The following is a 25,386-nucleotide window of genomic DNA, read 5'->3' as shown; positions in this document are numbered from 1 at the left end:
AATAGTATTCAAGATAATAACCAACAAGAGGCTCTCGAGAGCCTGAATAGCTCACCTTAATTTTTTTGGTTAAATCTCTCATCAATGATTATTTTGGCTCTTCAATTTATTTAAATTTTCTTTGAATTGTCCTATTTTCTTCAAAAGCAAAAAAAAAATCATTTTCTCCTATGTTCTATTTTAGCCATAGGAGCTATGTTTCTTGACATAGAAGGAAATAAAATATAAAATTTATACTAGATACTCTGAAACTCATTTAGCCTAAGTTTGACTGAAATTGATACAGCAGTTTCAAAGGAGAAGATTTTTTTAAAGTAAGTCAACATGATGAACAAATTGTGAAAAAAGTCTTTAAAGGGCAATAACTCCTTAAGGGGTCAATTGACAATTTTGGTCAAATTGACTTATTTGTAGAAATTACTTTGCTTAACATTTTTGCTATTAACAGTTTATCTGTATCTATAATAATATTCAAGATAATAACCAAAAACTGCAAAATTTCTTTAAAATCATCAATTCAGGGGCATTATACCTGAAAAACCAGTAACCCAATTCGGCTGAAAATTTCAGGACAGGTAGACCTTGACCTAATAAATACTTTAACTTCTTGTCAGATTTGCTCTAAATGCTTTCGTTTTTGAGATATAAGCCAAAAACTGCATTTTACCCCCATGTTCTATTTTTAGCCATGGCGGCCATGTTTTTTCACAAAATGGAAAATAAAACAAAATCTTTATTCTAGATACCCTAAGGATCATTAAGCTAAAGTTTGGTTGTAATTGGTTCAGTAGTTTCAGAGGAGAAGATCTTTGAAATAGTTTACGACAATGACGACGCCGGACGGACGGACGACGCCGGACGCCAAGTGATGGCAAAAGCTCACATTTCCTTTTAGAAAAGGTGAGCTAAAACCAGCAAAATTTCCTTAAAATTACAAATTCAGGGGCAGCAACCCAACAACAGTTTGCCCGATTCATCTGAAAATTTCAGGGCAGACAGATCTTGACCTGATAAACAATTTTACCCCGTATCAGATTTGCTCTAAATGCTTTGGTTTTTGAGTTATAAGCCAAAAACTGCATTTTACCCCTATGTTCTATTTTTAGCCAAGGCGGCCATGTTTTTTGATGAAATTGGAATTAAAACAGCAGGGACTAAACTTAACGCTCGCCCAGTCGCCCAAGGCGACCAGATTTTCGATGGGCGAATATATTTAGTCATCCTGATCGCCCAGCTGGCGACTGTAAAAAATGTTGAAGTAAATCCCATTTGTACCCTTTCCCCGCGAGACTGTTCCCAAAAGGAAATCTGTTTTGTCTTTTCAAAGCGATATATAGTTATATAGAATATTTCCGAAAACCAGTAGGTTCTTTCTAATAACCTTAACCCAGTCTAACAGCTACGTTTTTAATCCGAAGTGACGATATGTCATATACCTCCTTCAATCACCATGTTTTCTTAACTCTGCTAAATTTTCTACGATTATTTCATTAATGAATAGTGTTTTCTTCTAAACTGTTCAATAAGCATCGCGAAAGGGATCTTTTCCAATGTCCTCGGAGTCATTACAAGCCTGTGTTAGACGGTAACTTGTCCCTGAATCGCTATTTACAAAAAATACTTGATGTAAAAACGAAACGCAGTCTCGTAAATAAATATCCCATTATTAAAGTTTGATATTCAATCTTCAATTCAAACTTATTGCAAAATATATTTTGATCAACACTATTAGAGGATGGCTTGGATTGAGATAGTATTTATTAAAAAAAACAAAAAAAAAACAGCGATATTGTCAGGTCCACAAGAAGTTGAAAAAAATTGAAGGGAGACAATTTTGGGAGGAAATAACCTAAAATAAATATTGTCAAATCTTATAATACATTTTTGGTGGCAATAATTTAAATATTATAAGCTTTATTAAAAAAAACTGTTTTGTTTCATACCATGAACATACATTTAAAGAAGAATCAGAGAAATTTGTAATTGAACATAAACAAGACTGTACTTCCTGTTTTACTTCTTGTATTTATGATCCTCCTTACATGGGGGCACTTATAAAATGCTTTTAATTTTAACAATTATGGAGAAAAAAAGTAACAGTTCTAAGCTTCTGCAATATATGCAATGTATTGTTGCATCAAAATAATATAATCCTCTCCCATCTCACCTGTTTTATTTATAAAACTCCTTACTTAGGAGCACTAGCACCCTTCTGCCCTGAGATTCAAGCTGGAACATTGTTAGCAAGTATATAAAAAGTTATTTTCAGTTTTATTTTCATTTAGTCTTTTTGTATAAAGATTGGTAGGGCTCCTAAAATTTCAACTGGGCTCCTGAAAAAAATATCTTAGGGGCCCAGCTGGCCCCTAGACAAAAACAGTTAAGTTTAGTCCCTGAAACACAAACTTTATTCTAGATACCCTAGGAATCAATCAGATGAAGTTTGGTTTGAATTGGTTCAGTAGTTTCAGAGGAGAAGATCTTTGAAATAGTTTACGACGACGACGGACGGACGACGACAACGGACGACGATGGACGCCAAGTGATGGCAAAAGCTCACATTTCCTTTTAGGAAAGGTGAGCTAAAAATTTGTGAAAGTAAATCTATTGATCTAACATTGTTGGGCTGATGTTTAGAAGACTTGCATAAATATATATTATACTTTATTTGGAACTAAAATTATTGACATCATGCAAATACTGCTTAAAAATTTAAAAAATATTACATTAGAAAAATTTCTAATATAAATAAATACCCGGTATAACTAAAACTATCCTGTAAAAGGGAATACTCATCACAAATGAAATTATTGTTGAAGGCAATACAGTGGTGTCCTATAATTGCTTTTGTCCACCTCATTTGAACTCTGAAAGATAGTTCTCCCATTGGCATTGGTAATGGTTCCCCCATCTCCTTATTTTTTATTTACTTTAATAATGAAACCAAATATCTATGAAGGTAAGCTCTAGCAAATCATGAAGAGCTGATCAAATAAGAATTGTTGCATTGAATTTTGAAACAATAAAGTGACAGATGATTGCATTCCACTTCTTTTTGAGAGAACAAAGAGGGAGGTCAAGCATCCCCTTCTTATCACAGTTTATCCAAAAATATCAAAAATTTAAAAAATTTAAAATCAGTTTTCATCAATTTTAATTTATTATATTTTACTTGCTTCTAGAGAGGCACTTGGTTAAATCATATTTTTTTTAACTTCAGTTCATGTGACTCAAAAAAAATTATTTTGATTTTCAATCCCTGCAATTCTAGGAAAATCTGTCAAGAATTAAAAAAAACCATGTTAAATATTAAACAAAAATACAGAACTCCTGGAGTTTATTCAAAAAAGAAAGTCCTTTATAAAATGGCAAAAATCAGTGCTTAAACAAGTGGTAAACAACTGCCATTATCAGTCTTGACTTGTAGTGCAGACATTTTCTAATGTAGGAATGGTGGATTAAACCAGGTTTTATTAAAAAGCTAAAGTGAAACCAGTCTCAAATTCATATATTTATAGACAAATAAACAACTCTCCTGAAGTTAAAGGAATCAAGACACTAAAATTAATGCATTTTGTTTGAAACAAATAAACCTTATTGGAAATTGTTGAACATGTATAAAACAAATTTATTATCATTATTCTAAATTAAAACAAAATTAGTTCACATCTGTTTTACATTAATTCATCATTAAAGGTCAAAATCAAACGATTATTTGTAAGTAATTGTAAAAAATTCAGGTAGTCATTTGTAATTTCTCACTTTTGTGATATTTCAAGAATAAAGATCTGTTTCATTGTTCCCAATCCGTCTGAGACAAACTATAATTAACTTCAATCAAAGTCTTTTGAGTATTTTTATAAGTAAGGGTAATAAATGCATGTAGACATTTGTATTTTATCACTTGTGTCATTCTAAAAACTGATCTTACTGATCTGTTTTTTGTCTGAATGAAACTATTGCTGACTGAGAAACATTTCTTTTACTTTAGTTGTAGTATAATTTAATACTTCAAATAATTACTATATAATTTTAAATACCTTTTCAGTCTAGTGGGGAACTGGACCTTTCAACCACTAAGTTATTATTTAAAAATTTCCATTTTTTGACAAAATATATACAATTTTTCTAAACTCATTTTTTTTCTTTAAAAGGTACTTTCCATTGACAAATATATATGTTATAAGCTGTGCTTTAGTGGTTGTTGTTAATTGTTGGTGTACATGTAGTTCATAGGTATTTCGTTTTTTATAAGAATGGACTGTTGGTTTTCTCAGGTTTGAATTGTTTTACACTAGTCGTTTTGGGGCTGTTAAAAGCTTGCTGTTTGGTGTGAGCCATGGCTCTGTGTTGAAGGCCCTACTTTGACCTATAATTGTTAACTTTTATACAATGTGACTTGGATGGAGAGTTAGTCTCATTGGCACTCATTATACCACATCTTCTTATTTGTATTTAAGCATTAAAGTACAACACCAATGTATTACAAAATCAGTTGAAGAAAGAACATTGACCTTATTCCAGGTCAAAATAGAATTGTCACATTGAGTCAAGTCTAATAATCAATTCATTGTTATATAACATTCCTTTTCACTTTTAAGTAACAGAGTTATCCCTATCAAATTGAAGAAATAATGACAAAACAAAAAGCGTTAAAATAATGTCAAGGAAAAATACGAAAATCTTTGTAATTGCATTTGGCATTCCGTAACTTTATTATTTTTACGATTAGCTTCATCAGCAGTCTGTTATTCAGTGGCTGTTATTGGTTGCTGTCTGCAATATTTGTTTATTGTTTTTGTTGAAACTATAAATCAGGCTTTATAATTGTTTTTTCTGTTAAGTTGTTTCACATTTTTTCATGCCAGAGTTTTTATAGCTAACCTTAGGGTATGTGTTTTGTTCATTGTTGAAGGCATGATACAGTGCCTTTGAGTTGTTCACATCTTCATCCTTGTGGTCTCTAGGGGATAGTTGTCTCCTTGACAATCATAATACATCACCTTATTTACTATATAAATCTGCCACATTATTCAATATGATTAATTATTAAAAATTTTATATAAAATTAAAATTTAATTAAAATTCTTTATTTGCAAAACAGACAAAAACCAATTTTGGTTATGGCAAATACATTGACAAAACAAACATAATGAAAACTCGACAATATTATAAGAGATATGATAAAAACAGTTATTGTTCTCCTTTCCTCAGTTATGTAATGACTCTTTAATAAAAGAAACAACTGCTTTTACATCATTTGGTTTGATGGATTTAGTATAATCACGAGTTTATCAGTAAAATTAAGTGTATTAAAATTTACATATTTTTGTATATAGTATTTTAGAAAGATTTCTCTTTTATTTTTATTTATTTTACAGTTTAAGAAAAAATGGAATTCATCGTCTAAGATATTACATATTTTACATTTTCTTTCATTTCATGGTATTTTCCAGTTTCTAATCAATATACATCCGACTGCAGCATCCCTGATTGATTGATGATTGCTTTATGCCACATCAGCACAAAAAACATCATCACAACAAGGCAATATCATGGCAAACATACAGTTTTGATTTATTTAAAAGTAAATTTATTATTTCCCCTTTTACCTAAGGCCAAAAAGTAAAATTAAAATGTTCATGTTCCCTCTACCTCCTATTAAAACAGCCTAGTACCTGAAAATTTTATGACAATTATGTTCAATTTTTTTTCAAAGTGATTTTCTTTCTCTTACATCAGTTTCTTGTCCAAAACATGTTACTTCTGTTGTTGGCAAAATATTCTCTACCGACCTACTCAACCCTACAAGGCATGCCGGTCATAAGCAACATCAAACAAAGAATTTGTTAAGAGTGGCTTAAACTTGTCATTAAATACAACCCAGTTAAATTTAACCTTTTTAAACTTGTTTTTAAATCTCAGGTTTAAATCAAGTAACAAATTCTTTTTTTGTCTGGTCTTTGTTCATACTACTAGCTATTTGTTATCAATAACAATATAGTTCATGATTCTTTAAACTGATAGCTCATTTGATTTTATCAATGGTTACAAAACTATTAAAATATAAAAATTGTTTTTAATTTATCTTATAATCCTACATAACAAAATTTAAAGACCTTTGACATATATATTTTTACAGGTCATATTAAAGTGCTACCATACTTGATGCAAGTTATATCTATACAAGAGGACACAGTAACTGTCTTATCTCTGAATAACAGCTTTGTTTAATCCTTTCATTACAGAAATCGTTCCAATGATCTTTTGGTTTAATGAGGATTTACTATCAAGGGGTGGAGTTGAAAAGACCTTAAATTTTAACTATAAGTTGGCTGGTAGTCTGACTTATATCTTAAAAATTAAGACAGGGAAATTGTCCAATGTGATATTTTTATTTGGTCATAATGATTTCTTCAGTTGTGTTTGTGGTCATCTAATGAAAACACACTAACTAATTATCTACAAATTAATTAATTCTATTGAAAAATATACAGAAAATTTCCTTACATAAATAAAATATGTTCATATCAATAGAAATAGCAATGCTTCCCAACATAATCCTTGGAGAATTTTGCTTCTAGTCAAACCAACTGTATTAGAATCAATAAAACCATACTGGACCCAAGAATATTTGTGTTTAGATTTGGTTGATATGAAATATAGATTTCAAAATCACAAGCCACAAATACTTATTAGAAATGATGGAGATTATGTTTGTCTACCCGTGAGTGAGATAACTGTCAAACAATATCAAAAGTCCAAATAACGCTATGCATTGAATATGGAATTTTTATCCTAATTTAAATAATAAATTTAATCCCTAATGGTCAGGGTCATCAAATGTCAAATGCCCAAGGACAGTTCAAAAGGACTACAATTAAATTACATGAGACAACCTGTAAGTACATGTATATATATAGAACACTTATTAAATATCAATTTAGTATAATAAGTGTGGTTCATTTGGTCACACTCTTATAAATTGATAGTATATAAATGAAGGAAAAAAGCCGAAAAAAATGAAGGGTCCATAAATGTGCTTGTTTTTCAAGATATAAGCCATTGAAAATTTGGCAGGAAATAATTCTCTCTACACTTTTCATATATTTGGCACCCTTTTTCTTTCACAATTTATGAATAAATAACAAGGATTTTATAAATATGACTTTTTAAACTATTTGTAATAAAATTATGGAAAGAAAATTAAGGGTTAGTGGTAAAAAAATTTCAATGACACTACATGAATAAATCCAGAGGAATCCAAATATCTTGCAAAAATTCAAAAAAAAAATGAGCAAACATCCTTAACATAACATATATTTTAAAGCTAGAAGTAATGGCAACTAAAATAATTCAAGAAGTTTATCTCTTATTATAAATGAACAAAAATAGTCTGCATCTTATGGATCATAGGCATATATTTTCTCAGATAGAATTTTCTTACACTAATCTATAGCCAAAATGTAGATTTTACCATGCTTTTTTCTGGTCACATATATATGCAAAATTGGTACTAAAGAATCTGTTTAAAAAATCTGCTTCTGTCTCTTTGAAGTTCCAATATTTGATATACACCATTTAAAAGTGTAAACAATATATGAACTCCATTTGTGCCACTTGTAAGAGGTCTTGTACAGTTTAAATAATTCAGTTCTTAATTAAAGAACAAATTAAAATTTTCAGATTGAATCATTTTTTTCAGCAGTTTTTGTTACCAAAACGTGTAGTATATCAACTTACCTAAGATTACCATAAATTTCACATTATTTAAGATATATAGAAAAGTTTAATTACTGACTGTATTTCACATCTCAAATATCATGGCATTATTATCATTTACATTTCAAAGTAATTAAATTAAAATCATGAAATCCTAAGGCAGCAACCATTTGATTTTCTGGGGGTGGGGGGGTGGGTGGGGGGGGGTGGGGGGTGGGATGGTGGGGGGGGGGGGCTATGTTTTTTTTTGGAAAAAAAAGTTTGTTTCCAGTTTTTGGAGAAAAAAATAATTTGTTTTTGATTCTGAGAAAAAAAAATTGTTTGTTTCACCCTCAGCTGCCACTATATATAATGCTAAAATTGAAAGAAAAAAATTGTTTTCGACTTGTCGCGAAAAAAATAGATTGTTTTTCGCCGCAGGCGAAAAAAAAAATTTGTCCAGGAAAAAAAAACATAGCCCCCCCCAGAAAATCAAATGGCTGCTGCCTAACTAAACACAACTTTTTATACAATATTAAATATACAATCATATTGTGATATAATTATAAATGAAACTGTTGCTTTTCAGCAGTTTACCCTATACATTGACTTTGATAGTTAGGATTAGCTAGAAATTTGGGGAGGGAGGGCCAGTTTTTGTTAGTGGAAGAACTGGAGAACCAGTGTAACCACCTTCAAATTGAGGAAAACTGGCAATCGTATAGTCAGTAGAAATAAACCTTGAATCAATAACTATAAATTTCTAATTAAAAGAAATCACAAAAATCAATTGTATTTAATTGCATATAACATAGAAAATCCTAACAATATTTAAGTACATGTACACCAAGAAGCAGATGAGAATTTACAACAAAGTTGAAAGTGTATCTATGTTCAAGTTGGCAATAAAACAGTGATTGAATGTTCCTAGAATCTTGAAGTTCTGAGCCAATTCTGATTCAAAAATGGTAAGGGAATCTTATTTTCATGAGTTTATTTTATACTACTGATAAACTCAATAAAAGTCATCTTAGTGTGTACCAACATAATGATAAGTGTATAAATACAATAGACTGAAAAAATCACAATTTTCATTGAATTTTATGAAACAACAATATCTGAAATGACTGAACTTATCATTTGGACAATGAAAAAAACAGCATTTTTAGATTTCTCTTTCAAACACAATTGACATGAATACACCTATTAGCATGTAAGAAAATCATATGTCATTCATTTTCAGTGACAATGTCATCTTGTGTTTATTGATTTGAACCATGCAGGGAGGTAAACACAGGAGATTTCTTATTGATTTTCCAGGTACAGATTTATACTAACAATGCCAATTAATAAAAGCTACTTTCAATTTCCAATATAAGTATGTTAATGCAACATTTTAATATTTTAAGACAGACTCTTCATTGACTCATATAGGATAAACCTGTATAATGGACCAGAAATAAGTTGGATGCCACTATAAGCTACCTTGGCTTCATCATGGCAGCAAGTTTGGCAGGAAAACTGATAATCTTTTTTCAACTAAGATCAGAGTGGAACACACCTTGCCACAAACCTGGTTGGAAGTCACAACCTGAAAAGTTGACAGACAAATGATCACTGTAGATGAACACTTTAGACCACTTGACGTGACCAAGGTCCCCTAGGAATAAGTAATGATATCAATTTTATATTTCTTTCAATGTTCTTGAGACAATTCCTAATTTTCATGTTTCACATTTAACTTTCTTAATTATTATTTTTTTAAGTGGACACCAAAAAACAAAAAGAAAAGAAATAAAACTATTATTGGCCTATAAAAGCTGTTTGATTCCTTAATATATTTTCAAACATCAAACTTTTGTCTATAATTGTTTTAAAACTAGAGCTACTTAAAAATAACATTTTTGAAAAATCTGTATGAATGTCTCATTAATAAACATGTATGTTTGATTGACCTTGACTGTTGTGATCTGTTATGGATTTATAGTAGAAACAGATTTTAGGGTCAATATAAAAAAGAAGATGTGGTATGACTGCCAATGAGACGTTACTATCCACAAGAGACCAAATGACATAGAATAAACCTTTCTGCTTTTATGATCAATACTGCAAAGTCTGATGAAAATTAAGAAATAACAACAATTTGTCCAAATTTCAGTTTATAACCTTGACCTTTGGAGTAGTGACCTCAAAAATCAATAGATGTTCACCTTTATGGCTAAAAAAAGGGAAGAACTAGGAAAAAATGTTGACCTAATCAACAAAGATCAATAGTGGGTAGTGTTCTTCTTTCCAGGTTATACAAATGATTCAAAGATATTGTCTAGCAACCAATATTTTTAAGAACTCTGACCATAACCTTTGACCTATTTACCACAAAATCAAAGGTGACTGTTCCTCTTTCACAAGGCATTTAAACAAATCAAGTGTGGTAATGAAACTACATATAACTCAAAACATTGCTAACAATGAGTGCCTCAGGTGCAGTAAAATTAATGGTTAAAAGTTGTTTAGTGTATTTGTACTTCTCTCTTTACAAATAATTCCATTTGGATTTGTCCCTATGGATTCTAGACTGTCTGACATTGACTAAGCATCAAGTTATAATCCTTTTAATAGCTATCCAGTGTTGAAATTAAATACTTGTTCATATGGTAGGAAGCATTCAGATTATCCGACCTATCAAGGAAATTGACATACAGCATGTCAATTAATATAGCTGTCAATTAATATAGCCACTACTATACTGGTAATATTTGGGATAAATGCAATTTGACTTACATAAACTCAATTTTAAAGTGGTCTGAACAAGAAAATTCTTTGAAAAGTTCATAGCAATAATCCTGACATCAGCCAAGAAGTATTTGAACATATTAAATTGTCAGATATGTTGTGTATGCAGCAAAACTAAAGGCTCAAAAAGCCTGTGTTGCTCAACTGGATCAATGACAATGTTCACCTTCAACTGTGTTAGTCATTCATCAAACTCAAAGACTAGAGTTTAATTTGGAAATAAAATCTCTGTTTTGTTGATCCTTAGAATCTTGCTAATGATTGTAACTGTTTGTAATCTTTCTCTTTCTACAATAGCCGTACATGTATTAGCCACAAACAAGAAACTGTAAAAATTATAATTTAAGTCTATGTTCATATTTATTTGTAAATCCTGCTGATCATTGTTGATGTTTACAGTTTTTATTGATAGAGGATATTGTAATAGTATCCAGTCAGTTTAAACCACAGACCTACCACAGGAACTTTGTTTTAAGTAGCAATCCTAGTCAATAAAAATAGGAGTTGAATGCACCTGCCACAATTTGGGTTTGAACTCATATCCTGAGTTTTGGCAGGATTAGTGATAGCTATAGATGAACTTCTTAGACCATGTAGCCACCAAGGCCCTGATTCCCATGTGTTGCACAAGGTGAATGTTGTTAGAAGACATAATCATTTGTTGAAACAGACAACACAGATGTAGAAATAGATAGACAATACATTGTAAAGCCTCAGTACACAATAGAAGCAAGGTACTACTACTAAAGTTTATGAAGATTGAATCATGAATGCAGATTGAAAGTAAAAAAAAAACCAAAGTTGCATCTAATTGCTCTACATTTTAAAAAGGGTTAAATACCACGTTTTCTTATTGAAGAACCCTGAAAAATCCCTATCAAAAATCAAAGTATATGTAACACATGATATTTTATATATAGCGTTTATGACAAGCATAATTGATACAAAAACAACCTTAAGTTATGAAGCAAATTTGTTAAATTCCACAACAATTTTCAGGCATTTTCCAAGGTTTATTTTCTAAATGACAGAGACCAAGCTGTTTTTCTATGACAGTAAGGCAAAGCATTCTGATCAAGTAATAAAATGTTTTGAATATATATACATGATATACCTACACATAAAATGAAGTGATTCATGTCAAGTTTGTCTCCAATGTTGACTGTAGGAAATAATCAATTTTAGGTTTTCAAAACTTCCACATTAGAACAGAAGACAGATTTTACAATTTTCCAGGAGAAACTGAAAAATCAATCCAATCATTTAGTGATTAAAGCTTAAATATACGTCAATTTGTCTCACATACATGAAAAATATTTTAAAAATCAATTATTTCATGTCAATCTAAAGTGTAGCAGATTTAGAATTTATAAACTCTTTATCTTTTGAAAGACTTCATTGTCTAATAAAGAAAAGGGTTGAGTGGTCTAAGTTGTCAAACTATACTGCATCACTAATCTGGTAGAAATATATTTTTTTACTATTTTATAAAAAGATCCATGACAACTCAAAATCTAATGTTAACATAGATCATGGTTGATCATCTCAACAACATTGATTTTCTAGCTTGAGCCAGCACGACAAAAGTGAGAAAAGCAATTCTAGATGAGATGACCAATGATAATATGTTTAGTGCTATTTTACCTATGAGACCTTGTTAATTTCATTGACAATAAGCATGTGCGCCCTTAGTTTCTAGCGATAATTTTTCATATCCAGGGGTTCAAATTAGCGGTGGTCCGAGGTCCGCGACCTTCCACTTTTGCAAGCGGACCTTCGTTTTGGTTACTAGCTACGCCAGACGGACCTTCGATTTGAAAGAAAATAAAAAATAACTTCGCAGACCTTTTTATCAAAATTTCCAAATAAACGATCTCAAAATAAATTCTCATCTTTATTATTCATGACAGCAATATTCATTTTGTCCAACCGCTAATTTTATACCGAAAATACCAAACAAGTAATTTGTAAATCCGAGTGAAATCGTATCTGACTGACAACATCAACATTGAAAAACAATGGATGCCATATATAAACCGGAAATGAAGATAATTACAATACCGGATCAGTTTCCGGGACGGATAAGGGTAATTCCGGGTTTGCCGATCAATTACAATAAAAAAAATAATGTCAGGCTTGAAGTTGTGACAAAATACATCTAAGATTATGAAATATAATCACTAGAATTGAAAACCAAAAGATATATGGAAAAGAAAGAAAGACCAGAAAATATTTTAGGTTGAAACTCAAAATTACTTAATAAGTTTTTTAGTTCACAAATTTCCATGTCAACATCCAATACAATGTGACAGCATTTTTCTTTTATCATTAATACATGTGGATATGACATGCAGATGTTTTTAAAGTGTAAACAAATTACTGCAATTCCAAGGGGTAATTTCTCCTCAATTTTTAGGGGCCTGTAAATAGCTGGAAGTTTCGTACTTTATTATCAAAAATAGTGCAACTAGATATGATACAATGTAACAAAGTAACAAGCTCTAGTGGACTTTTAAAATCGAGTTGAAGTAGTGTGAGCCCTGAGGTAATGATATAATTAGTAATTAATTACTAATCTTTGTTACAACACACCTACCAACAGTGACACCCTAACAAATAAAAAAAAAATAAAGATAATATGAATTCATAATATACAAGACAATTATATTTATTAGTTTATTGAACATATTATACAACAGTGACACTGACAATGTAACAAGATAACCTAACACCAAAGGCACAATAATTTTGTATCTTACTGTGTTATAAAATATTTCAAGTAAAAGTAGGACCTGCAATTTAGGTTGTGGACCTTTCAGTTTTGAGTGTCAAAGGTCCTGGACCTTCCAGTACCAAATGTTAATTTGAACCCCTGATATCCCTCTACTGTGCTGAGAAAGGAAATTATCAATCAGAAAGATCAAAGGAAAATTTTGTAAAATAGTAATACTAAATTATCCCCTTTTAAACAACTCTGACAAACTCTTTTTGTGTTGCAGACTTCATTACCAAATGCAGCAAAATATAACATTCATTTTAAATAGACATAGAATTTTTTTTAAATTGGGATGAATAAAGGCTAGATTTTATTTCGATTTAAAATCATTTACTCTGTATAAGGCTATTAAAATAACAATCATGAAAGCTAAACTGATTAAATTTCATAAATATTAGTTTAATATTACCAGAGATTACTATAAAACAGTAATTTCAGGTATTACTAGAACCTAAAAATCCAGGGAGTTAATCTAAAACTAAACAGGGTTAATAAAAACATAATACATTCATTCAATTTTTATCATACTTTGTTAAGTATGCATACATAGAAAAATAAGTTGTGGTATGATTTCCAATGGACAACTCGCCACATGAAATCAATATGACTTAGAGTTTAACAACTACAGGTCACGGTACAGCCTTCAAAATTGAATGCAAGAAGTAAATTTTTTCAAAGTGGTATGTAGATTGTACACTTTACAATTGCAAACTTAAGTCGATTAAATCACAATCTAAACTGAATAAGGACAAATAGATTTAGACAAGCTTAAACATATAATCTCAAGACATGGGACAGATGGACATCAGCCAATCATATACTGGTAACTAAATCTTTATAGATCTTTTCACTAAACATTCTTAGAAATGACCCCTAAACCTAATAAATAACATGTATTATAGTACCTGAAAAATTACAATTAGGTTTTGGAAAACAGTTGTCAACTTATACATGTAATTCGCTTTGGTCATTGGTAAAGGTCATACTGTTACCTGTAAATGATAATTTCAGTGTCATTTGGTATGTTGTATTATATATTTATATATCTGTTAAATCTTCTTATTTTCATATAAAGAAATGTTTTTAAGACTAAAAGGCACAAAACACAGACGTCTAGTTTTTCTGCTTTCTGAAATACATTTATAAAATAAGTTAAGAATGTAGCCGCCTCCACAGACTAGAATACCTGTCTCGCCATATACAACATTTGTTACAGAAAAAAACAAACAAAAAGTTCACAGAAAAAAACATGAATATTATTAAAAGAAATTCTTTTGGGGTCAATAACATTTTCCTCTGTCAATAGCAATAATAAAGTTCGTAAGTACTTATCGATCCATTTCTTTCTTTTGTTCTCTTTCATAATACCATGAAGTGATTTATTTGCAAATAGATTACGTCCCAGTGTGATTTATGTTTCTTTAAAATTCTATAAAAAATCGATGATTTTATATTGTCCTTTTTAAAAGATGCATCATAATCAGTCTGATATATTTCAAAAGAGCAAACAGTTTACAGATTTATTCATTTTACATGTTTTATGGGTAAAAAAAATGCGATCAGAGATTCAAATTGTGTATATTTCCTCCATTATAAAACCATTTTTTATATATTATAATATTTTATATTTATGGAGTTTTTCTTATGTTTACTTATTCATAGTGACAAAAATAAATAAAGCAATCGTTTGTCCAACAGGCAGTTATTCCATAACCTGAAATTACTGTGGTGACAAATTTTGTGACGTGTATGTAGTCATTGCATCCTTAAAACTTTGTGATGTGTTTAAATAGTCATTGTTACTTTAAAACTTTGTGAAGTCTGTGTAGTTAATTGTAACTTTAAAACTCTGTGATGTTTATGTACAGTCAATTGTAACATTTTAACTTTGTGATGTGTATGTACAGTCAATTGTAACATTAAACTTTGTGATGTGTATGTAAAGTCAATTGATACTTTAAAACTTTGTGATGTGTATGTACAGTCAATTGTAACATTAAAACTTTGTGATGTGTATGTACAGTCAATTGTAACATTTAAAACTTTGTGATGTGTATGTACAGTCAATTGTAACATTAACACTTTGTGATGTGTATTTACAGTCAGTTGTAACATTAAAACTTTGTGATGTGTATGTACAGTCAATCATAACTTTTAAACTGTGAGATGTGTATGTCAAGGCATTGCAACTTAAAACTTTGTGATGTGTATGAAGTCAATTGCTACTTTTGTGATATAAATGTACAATTGTAACTTTAAAACTTTGTTATATGTGTATGTACAGTCAATTGTAACTTTAAAAACTTTGTGATGTGTATGTACAGTCAATTGTAACTTTAAAACTTTGTGATGTGTATGTTTAGTCAATTCACCACTCAACTGCAACTATTGGGATATGTATATATACAGTCAATTGCAACTTTAGAACTTTGTGATGTGCATATGTACAGTCAATTGTAACTTTTTTGATGTGTATGTACAGTCAATTGATGCTTTTACCTAGAATCATGAACATGATGAATGTCAGTAATTCCTCCCCTTCCCTCCTCTTTGAATACAATTTTATGGTCATGAAAATGTCCAGTGGATAATTCTGGTAATAACCATTTCGCTAAGAGAAATTGAGGAATATGTTTTATCTATATTCTGATTTCAAAATTTGTAGTTTAACTGGACAGGAAGTTTTTTCTTTGTTTTTTACCCATACTAGTAATGTGTCCTTGACATTTTCATTCCATTGTAAACCAAATAAATACTAGTACATTTCAATTCAGAAGTCAGGTATATTTACTTAATACTATTGTGTTGAGGTCATCATCCCTAAAAATGTTTCTTTCAATTATAAACAATAGAAATAAATAGAATTCTGAATTTCAGAAGTCGGGTATATATTTACTTAATTATACAACTGTGTTGAGGTCAACATCCCTACTAATGTGGGTCAAGGTCATTAGGTTCAATAATCCACAAGTACCTGGTATACCTTCCCTAATAAAATAAGTTTTATGAATCCCAAAGCAAAGTTCTGTCATCTACCATTAAAATGTTGAGCTAGAATCAGTACAACACAAAAATCAATAAAAGCGTACTCCACAGATTTTGTTCACCTGCTGGTGTTCCTGTAGTTATTGAACAGCTGTTCGCACAAACAAACACACAAACAGTATGTATTTTTTTGGAAGGTCTTGTAAGAAATGTACAGGGGTGATGATTACGACTGTTACATGTTTATTATTAGGTATTATAGAGATGTTTTTATGCTACATTGTATAATCCTTTTCAATATCTGAGTGGGAAGTGTCACTGACGTCAATATGGAAAAAATTAGACAGAGAAGTCGAACATGCAACTACAACTGTACATGTATGTTAAACTTCCAAGGTTGGGTTATGCCTTATATTGTTCCTTTGGACCTTCAATATCTGAGTGGGAAGTGTCACTGACGTCAATATGGAAAAAATTAGACAGAGAAGTCGAACATGCAACTACAACTGTACATGTATGTTAAACTTCCAAGGTTGGGTTATGCCTTATATTGTTCAGCATACGTTTACCCTACATATTCAACAGCTAAAAATTAGAAGATTTTCTGAAGAAATTGAACAGTTGCTACACCACACAACTAACCTAGAATTGTAATGGAAATTCAATATGGCTGTAAAACGATGAGATTATACATTTTTTTCTTTTTAGAATTAGCTATAGAAAAATCGAAAACTTTAGTAGCTAATATGGCATACTTATTTTAACTCATCCGAGTTATTAGGTGCAAATATAATCAAAAATAGGATTCTATAATTAGCTCACAATGAAAATATACTTATAAAATATCATAAATTACTGAAGATTCATTATCATTTGTCAGGGCCTGGAGTATTAATTTTATGGTAAACAATGCCCAATGCCATGAAATAAAAATATCCATGAAAATACAAATTTCATCGGTCCATAAAAATTAGTAATACTAAAACTTTGTATATATATCAATGGAATACTGTAGCAAAGAAAGAGACAAAAATAATTACTTATTTAATAAACATGTACCTTAATGGAGGAAATTTGGAGACCTCATATTTTATATTGCCAAACTTTGTAAAGCAGTAAAATGTTTTCTTTGACTTTATCTTCAATACCTTTAGTTTACTCATTTTAAGTTAAAGAATTAAATGAATTTTATTTGTAAATTCATTTGGGTGTAAAAGGTTGACCAAAGTACATTTTGTATTTCTGACTACTTCTAAAAATCTTCTACTTTTAATACAAGTATAATTATATAAGCTGCAGCCAAGATTTTTATTTAAATAAAATTTTTAACCAGATGCTCCGCAGGGCGTAGCTTTATACGACCGCAGAGGTTGAACCCTGAACGGTTAGGGCAAGTATGGACACAACATTCAAGCTGGATTCAGCTCTAAATTTGGATTGTGATTAAATAGTTGACACAGCATAGGTTTCTGACACAGAATGAATGTGTTCTAATGAACTTAAAATTTTTGTTTCTCTTAGAGCAATTCACTATGCTGTTGAATATTAATCCTCTCAAAAAAATGTTTGAAGAAATTTTCTTTTTTATTTATGAAATTTCAAATGAGAAAAATTGAACCCAATTTTTTTAATCACATCCCCCTTTCCCTTATTCCAAAACTAATCTCAATTAAAATTTCTAATGGAGTTTGCAACAATAACTACTCATTTAAATACATCATAAAATATTAAGATGTAAAAAAACTGCTTGTTATCACTGAATGGTAAAGATTATTTTAATTTATCAGTCGGTAGTAAAAAGTGAATATACATTGTATATTGTATATAACAAAGATTTAAGTTGATTCTGGACAAAGAAAGATAACTCCAATTAAAAAAAAATCTTGCTATTGCACAATATTTTGCAATTAGATATTTCTTGCTTACTATTCTGGACAAAGAAAGATAACTCTAATTAAATTTTTTTTTGATATTTCACAATACATGTATTGTGCAATTAGATATTTCTTGCCATTGCGCAATACTGTGCAATTGAAAAGACTTGCTATTGCACAATACTTAATATAATAATTTTAGATCCTGATTTGGACCAACTTGAAAACTGGGCCCATAATAAAAAATCTAAGTACATTTTTGAATTCAGCATATCAAAGAACTTCAAGATTTCAATTTTTGTTAAAATCAGACTAAGTTTAATTTTGGACCCTTTGGACTTTAGTGTAGACCAATTTGAAAACAGGACCAAAAATGAAGAATCTACATACACAGTTAGATTTGGTATATCAAAGAACCCCATTTATTCAATTTTTGATGAAATCAAACAAAGTTTAATTTTGGACCCCGATTTGGACCAACTTGAAAACTGGGCCAATAATCAAGAATCTAAGTACATTTTTAGATTCAGCATATCAAAGAACCTAACTGATTCATTTTTTGTCAAAATCAAACTAAGTTTAATTTTGGACCCTTTGGACCTTAATGTAGACCAATTTGAAAACGGGACCAAAAGTTAAGAATCTACATACACAGTCATGACAGTTAGATTCAGCATATCAAAGAACCCCAATTATTCAATTTTGATGAAATCAAACAAAAGTTTAATTTTGGACCCTTTGGGCCCCTTATTATGTTGGGACCAAAACTCCCAAAATCAAACCCAACCTTTCTTTTATGGTCATAAACCTTGTGTTTAAATTTCATAGATTTCTATTTACTTATACTAACGTTATGGTGCGAAAACCAAGAAAAATGCTTATTTGGGTCCCTTTTTGGCCCCTAATTCCTAAACTGTTGGGACCTAAACTCCCAAAATCAATACCAACCTTCCTTTTGTAGTCATTAACATTGTGTTTAAATTTCATTGATTTCTATTTACTTAAACTAATGTTATTGTGCGAAAACCAAGAATAATGCTTATTTGGGCCCTTTTTTGGCCCCTAATTCCTAAACTGTTGAGACCAAAACTCCCAAAATCAATCCCAACCGTTCTTTTGTGGTCATAAACCTTGTGTCAAAATTTCATAGATTTCTATTAACTTAAACTAAAGTTATAGTGCGAAAACCAAGAAAATGCTTATTTGGGCCCTTTTTGGCCCCTAATTCCTAAAATGTTGGGACCAAAACTCCCAAAATCAATACCAACCTTCCTTTAGTGGTCATAAACCTTGTGTTAAAATTTCATAGATTTCCATTCACTTTTACTAAAGTTAGAGTGCGAAAACTAAAACGACGACGCCGACGCCAACGTGATAGCAATATACGACGAAAATTTTTTCAAAATTTGCGGTCGTATAAAAACTATTTTTCTTCTTACATGTTATATCATTAAAAGGTACCTATCGTACCATTATTGTCATTAGTACCATTGGCATATTGTCATAGGGCACTGATTCACTTTTTCATTTTTGTAGACTGAAACAGTGTTCTTAATATGTTGGAAATACTCAAGAATTGATCTTTAGTAAAAATCAATGAAAATCATTGTTTCAAATTGTCTCTTCATGAAAAACACTCTTGAATTACAGGTGCCTTTGTCTGCCACCTTTGTGACATAATTCACAAGTCTATGTCAAATATGCCAAGAAATGTTATGCTTGTTTAAGACTCCACAAATACTTTATTCAATTTTCTACATTATGTGATCTGATTTGATGGATCAATAGACATGATAGAAATCATGTTAAAAATTTTATTTCCATTCAGTCACTGTCATGGTTGTCTTATTTCCAGTTCACAAGATAAACTAAGGATATTGAACTTGTTTTCATAATAATTCATGATTTTACAATGTTTGATGACACTTTTATAAAACAGAAATTTCTTTTTCCAAATTTTTCAGTTTGAAAACTTAAGTTTAATTTTACAAAATCTTAAAATTAAATAAACTTTCCAATATAATCATCCTAAATATTATGAAGAGTACAAATGTACAGTATGTCCTTAATATTAATTTTTGTGTTAATTTTAAATACATTGTATTGTAAATGCACTGGCTTAAATTACTTTGAATATCTAATGAAAGCTGAAGATGTTGAATTTTGAATTGGTTACTCTCCATCACAAAATTAGAGTTATCGCCCCCACTATTTTTAAAATAACCACTTGATTTTCAAATTTAACAAGAATGTGTCCCCAGTACAGGAATGCCCCACTCGAACTATCATTTTCTAAGTTCAGTGGACCGTGAAATTGGGGTAAATACTCTTATTTGGCATTAAAATTAGAAAAATCATATCATAGGGAACATGTGTACTAAGTTTGAAGTCGATTGGATTTTAACTTCATCAAAAACTACCTTGACCAAAAACTTGAACCTGAAGCGGACGGACGGACAGACCAGAAAACATAATGCCCCTCTACTATTGTAGGTGGGGCATATTGTAGGTGGGAAATAAAAATAACGGATAAAATATTTTTTGAAGGCTTTTTGACTTGAAATGTAAACTGAAAATAATTTTGAACTTTTTCAGGAAATGTAACTTATAAAAATTAGAAGATTTGGTATGATTGCCAATATGAAAACTCTCCAAAAGAGACCAAATGACACAAAAATTAACAAACATCGGTCACTGTTACACCGTCAACATTGAGTAGAATGAGTAGAACCCATACTACGTCAACATCGTCAACATTGAGTAGAACCCATACTACGCAAAGTCAGCTATAAAAAAAAAGGCACAGAAATGTCCAATGTAAAACAATCCAAATGAACAAAAACTAATAACCCGATTCATTTTCAATATAATGAAGAGAAAACAAATATGATATATAGCAACAAACCATAACCACAAAATCCACTGATATTTTTGCTTTCCAATAAACAAAACAAGGCAATACGTGTCTATGAAGTTGAGCATGAAATGAACTGAGATATTTCAGCAACATTCAATGAACATGTTTATTTCTGTGATAAAACCGCTTCTGAAAACTCAGTATTCATATCCATGGAAATTAAAGAGACGTCTATTCAGAAGATTTCCAGGAATTATCAATAGAGGGGTGAAAGATAACAGAGGGACAATCAAACTCATAGATCAAAAATAAGCTGACAAGGCCATGGCAAAGGACTGTCATGACTAAGGATGTTTAAATTAACTCATTATTTTGACCAAAATTAGCGGAAATCTGTCACCTGGTTCTGATAAATCTAAAGTTTAAACTTTTCTAGCATATGTTGCACATAAATTGTTCTCAAAGAACTTTCTAGGTCTTTTTTACCAGGAAAATAATAGGCCTATAAATCTTATAACATTAAAATAAAAAAAATCTGTTGGAATAACACATTCTCTTTAATAAACTGGAAAGGCTTTAAAGAAATGTAATTTAAAGTGAAATACTCTTATTTGTTGCAATATTTAGTGTATTTATTCTATATATTTGTACACTACATGTTTCTATTTTGTTCCATAGGAACATGTAGGTAGTTTGGTAAATTATTACTTTTATTTTATGTTTACTATATATTGTTAAATGTTCTAGACTTGAGCAGCGCTTAATAACCAAAAATGTGTTGCCTGGAAATTTATGTTGGACAGGCAGGAAATACAGTATATGACAATATGTAGAACTGTAGTTTTTGGTATAACTTGAAATAAATTGCTTGCTTGCAAAGTTTTGTAAAAATTTGCAAGATCCCGCTATTATTCCTCCAACATCTAGGCAATATTTTAAATTCAGTTATCATCTACAAGGTTCATGCAGAATGCACTACTTTCTGCAACTTGTGCAATTTCAATTATCAAAACAGTTTTCTTGAAAACTTAATGCACTTCACACATCATTTTGTCAATTGAGAAAAAAAAGGTAAAATATACCCTGAAATATTAATCTCAGCAATATACAGTGGCCCACTCCAGTCATGTTTCAGTGATTCCGTAAATAATCAACCAATTCTTTCCCCAACAAAAGGGGGCCTAGCTACCACTTGAGCTCTTTCCCCCCTAAATCCTTCTCTGATATATTTAATAATATAAAAGAAATCATTGTAAATGATTTGATTGAAATTTCCTACTTGTTGGAATGTACTCTAACAGTAACTCTTGTTAAAATGCAACTTGCTTAATTAAGACAGATAATGTTAGTCTCAATTGAAATTTACAAAACTTCATGTAAGGCATGCTTTTAACATGTTTAATGCAATAACTAGATTACATGCTTTTAACATGTTTAATGCAATAACTAGATTACATGTATATACAAAATATGATCAATTATTAAATATATCTCCATCAATTCAACAAACCTCAGGATACCTAGCTACAAGTTTATATTTTGATTTTTAACTGTAAATGCATACAGTAAGTGAGTTAATGTAATCTTTCTTAATTCTATAATGAAAAGGTATATTTTATATGCTATTTAAAATACCTGTACATTTATTTAAAGTCATGGTTAACAGTTAATATGATTGAATTTTAAATTTAATCAAAACATCTGCCTAGTATGCCTAATCTGGCTTAATCTGGATATATAAAATTCATTCTTGGCTTTATTCTCCAAGTCTGCAGCAAAAAGGAAATATCTACATTTATTTGGAAGACAAAATATAGCCATATATAACATGTAAACTATAAAAGAATGTTTGTTCCCAAGTTGCTTTTTAGAAAAATTAAATATTAATTTAATTAAAGACATGAAAAAATAGGAATATAATATCATGTGTAAATTAATTAATGTTTTAACAATAGATGTCAGAAATACAAACTAAGGTAAAGAATGAATTCTTTTTTAAAAGGCTTATCTTGTCAGTGTTATCAAAGTTGTACCTGAGGCTGAGCCTGAAGTCCCTGGATGGGACTCTGAGGAGACTGTACAGCATCTCCCAGTTAAACCAGAAATAAGGGATTGTATAGCAATCTTAAATTAATGACTATAAACTGGGATAACTATGATATCAACTTAAAACATAGAATTCTACACAAGAAATTCGGTCAAACACTTATGCATAACATTTGATGCAGAAGACAAATTATATCGAAAAATGGAGTGACACTAAAAATTTACCTGATGAGAACATTCCTGGCATTCAGTAATATTGTAATTAATTCGTGCATGGCATCCATAATTGAGCAAATAAAACAACAAATACACTGTCAATGCCACAACATGTTTGTTATCCATAATATTTTGGGAAATGTTCACAACTCAAAAGCAACGACATGCTTCTGCTACTTTCTAAGGGAAGCAACTCCTGTCACAACAAGAACCACAACTCATATCAACATAACATTATTCTGTGCGTGGGTTCATTTTTTTTTAGACGGCTAATCATAGAGGATCATAGAGGCTAACCATAATAGAATGATAAACTAATATTTTATTCTACCGTGAAATAATAATAAAATCGTCATTTGAAAATACCTTTTATACATAATTTCATATAATATTAATAAGTAAATCTGGGATAATGATCTAGTCTCAGGTACGTATACAAATCCTTGATCATAATATCACTATTTAACGAGCGAATTTTATTTAGCCTAATTAAAATCAGGGCATACAGTGATATACAAAATAATATGGTAATGTCGAATGCTGACTGATGACGTACTTCACTGAGTAATCGAGAACCCCGTCTAGTGTATTTTGCAATTTTATTTTTATATGTTCAGCCGGGTTGATATCTCACAAGATTTGAAATCAGAATGTGACAAGTTTTAACAAGCCGTAATTTTTTGCGCCTGTCCCAAGTCTTCTTCTTCTTTAGTTACGGAATACCATCAACTTTTTGAGGATTACTTTCCGGCGCATGCCTGTATGAGGTCGCTTTAAGTTAATTTCATTTTTTTTATTACTTTTATTTATTTATGAAATTTACAATTTTTTTAGTTTCAATTTTTACATTTTTTATATATATTTTTTTTATAACTATAAGATAAAAACAATAAGCACATTTAGTTCAGATGAGAGTATGTTTTAAGGAGCACCTCATGAGTGAGTGCATCCTTAAAGTTGTCTGTAGTGGTTTGGTTTGAGATATCGGGTGGTAATTTGTTCCAATCTTTGATTGTTTGGCTGAAAAAAGAAAATTTAAAGGTGTCTTTATTACACTGAAGTTGTCTGTATGTCTGTTGATGGGTAGTTCTTGTTTTAGACTGGCTTTTTATGAGTATATCTTGTGTTGGTATTGCAATTTCATTGTTGATGACTTTGTGCAACATTTGGAGTCTGGTTTTTAGTCTGCGTTCTTGTAAGGATTGCCATTTTAGATGTTCTATCATTTCAGATACACTGCTGGTATTGTGATATCTGTTGCAAGTATATCTTGCAGCTCTTCTTTGTACTTGTTCCAACTTATATATGTTTTCTGAGGTGTATGGATCCCAAACAGTACAGCAGTATTCTAATTTTGGTCTAACTATTGTTTGGTATGCTCTTTCCTTAACTAATTTAGAATTTATTTTTAGATTACGTCTGATGAATGCTAATGATTGATTTGCTTTTGCTGCTGATTGTTGAATATGTTTGTTCCATTTGAGGTCTGAAGAAAGTGTAATGCCTAAATATTTTGCAGATTGAACTTGTTCTAAGATATGACCATGCATGTTGTAATAAAAATGTATTTGTTTTTTCTTTGTTGATACTCTAAGGATGTTACATTTGTCCGGGTGGAAAGACATGAGCCAGGAGCCTCTGTCCTTTGGTAGTTTACTCTTGTATGATTCAAAGTTAAATTTTAGCTCATTTATAATACAAGGATTTGTATAGTTAAATCCTTGGTTTATATATTACGGAGTTTATTATGACGTCCGTTGTCACTGAACTGGTACACATTTTTGTTTTTAGGGGCCAGCTGAAGGACGCCTCCGGGTCAGCGGGATTTTCAGTCTCGCTGTGTTGAACCTATTTGACACATTCCCCATTTCCATTCTCAATTTTATCAACCAGAATTAAAAAGATAAATATATATATATATATATATATATATATATATATATATATATATATATATATATATATATATATATATATATATATAAGAAAATTATTAAAAGATAATAACGGTTTCAATGCATCACTTTTTTACTAGTACTTTCACTGCTTCCGCAGATCTTCAGGTAATGTGACTTGTATATAAATATATCTCTGTTTGAATATATTGACATGATTCATTTGACATCGTGCTATTATTG

The 25,386-nt window shown here is 30.4% G+C and overlaps 1 protein-coding gene across 4 annotated transcripts in view; it reads right to left on the bottom strand.

Annotated features, from left to right (window-relative positions):
• The window catches only part of LOC143075756 (uncharacterized), a 95,077-nt gene extending 71,650 nt beyond the window's left edge, over nt 1-23,427 (bottom strand). For 2 of the 4 annotated variants that reach the window (XM_076251323.1, XM_076251327.1), the window contains exon 1: nt 23,258-23,427. In XM_076251323.1, coding sequence (XP_076107438.1) covers nt 23,258-23,374 — 117 coding nt within the window. In that variant the 5' untranslated portion in view covers nt 23,375-23,427. Of the gene's footprint in view, nt 1-11,612; nt 11,728-23,257 lie in introns of those variants that run through there. The other 2 variants (XM_076251341.1, XM_076251333.1) reach the window with 2 other exon arrangements.
• Nucleotides 23,428-25,386: the final 1,959 nt, after the last annotated feature.

Source organism: Mytilus galloprovincialis, chromosome 1 (genome assembly GCF_965363235.1).
Source record: "Mytilus galloprovincialis chromosome 1, xbMytGall1.hap1.1, whole genome shotgun sequence".
NCBI lineage: Eukaryota > Metazoa > Mollusca > Bivalvia > Mytilida > Mytilidae > Mytilus > Mytilus galloprovincialis.
The sequence above is the reverse complement of the archived record's forward strand: the minus strand, read 5'-3'. Positions and strand labels throughout refer to the sequence as shown.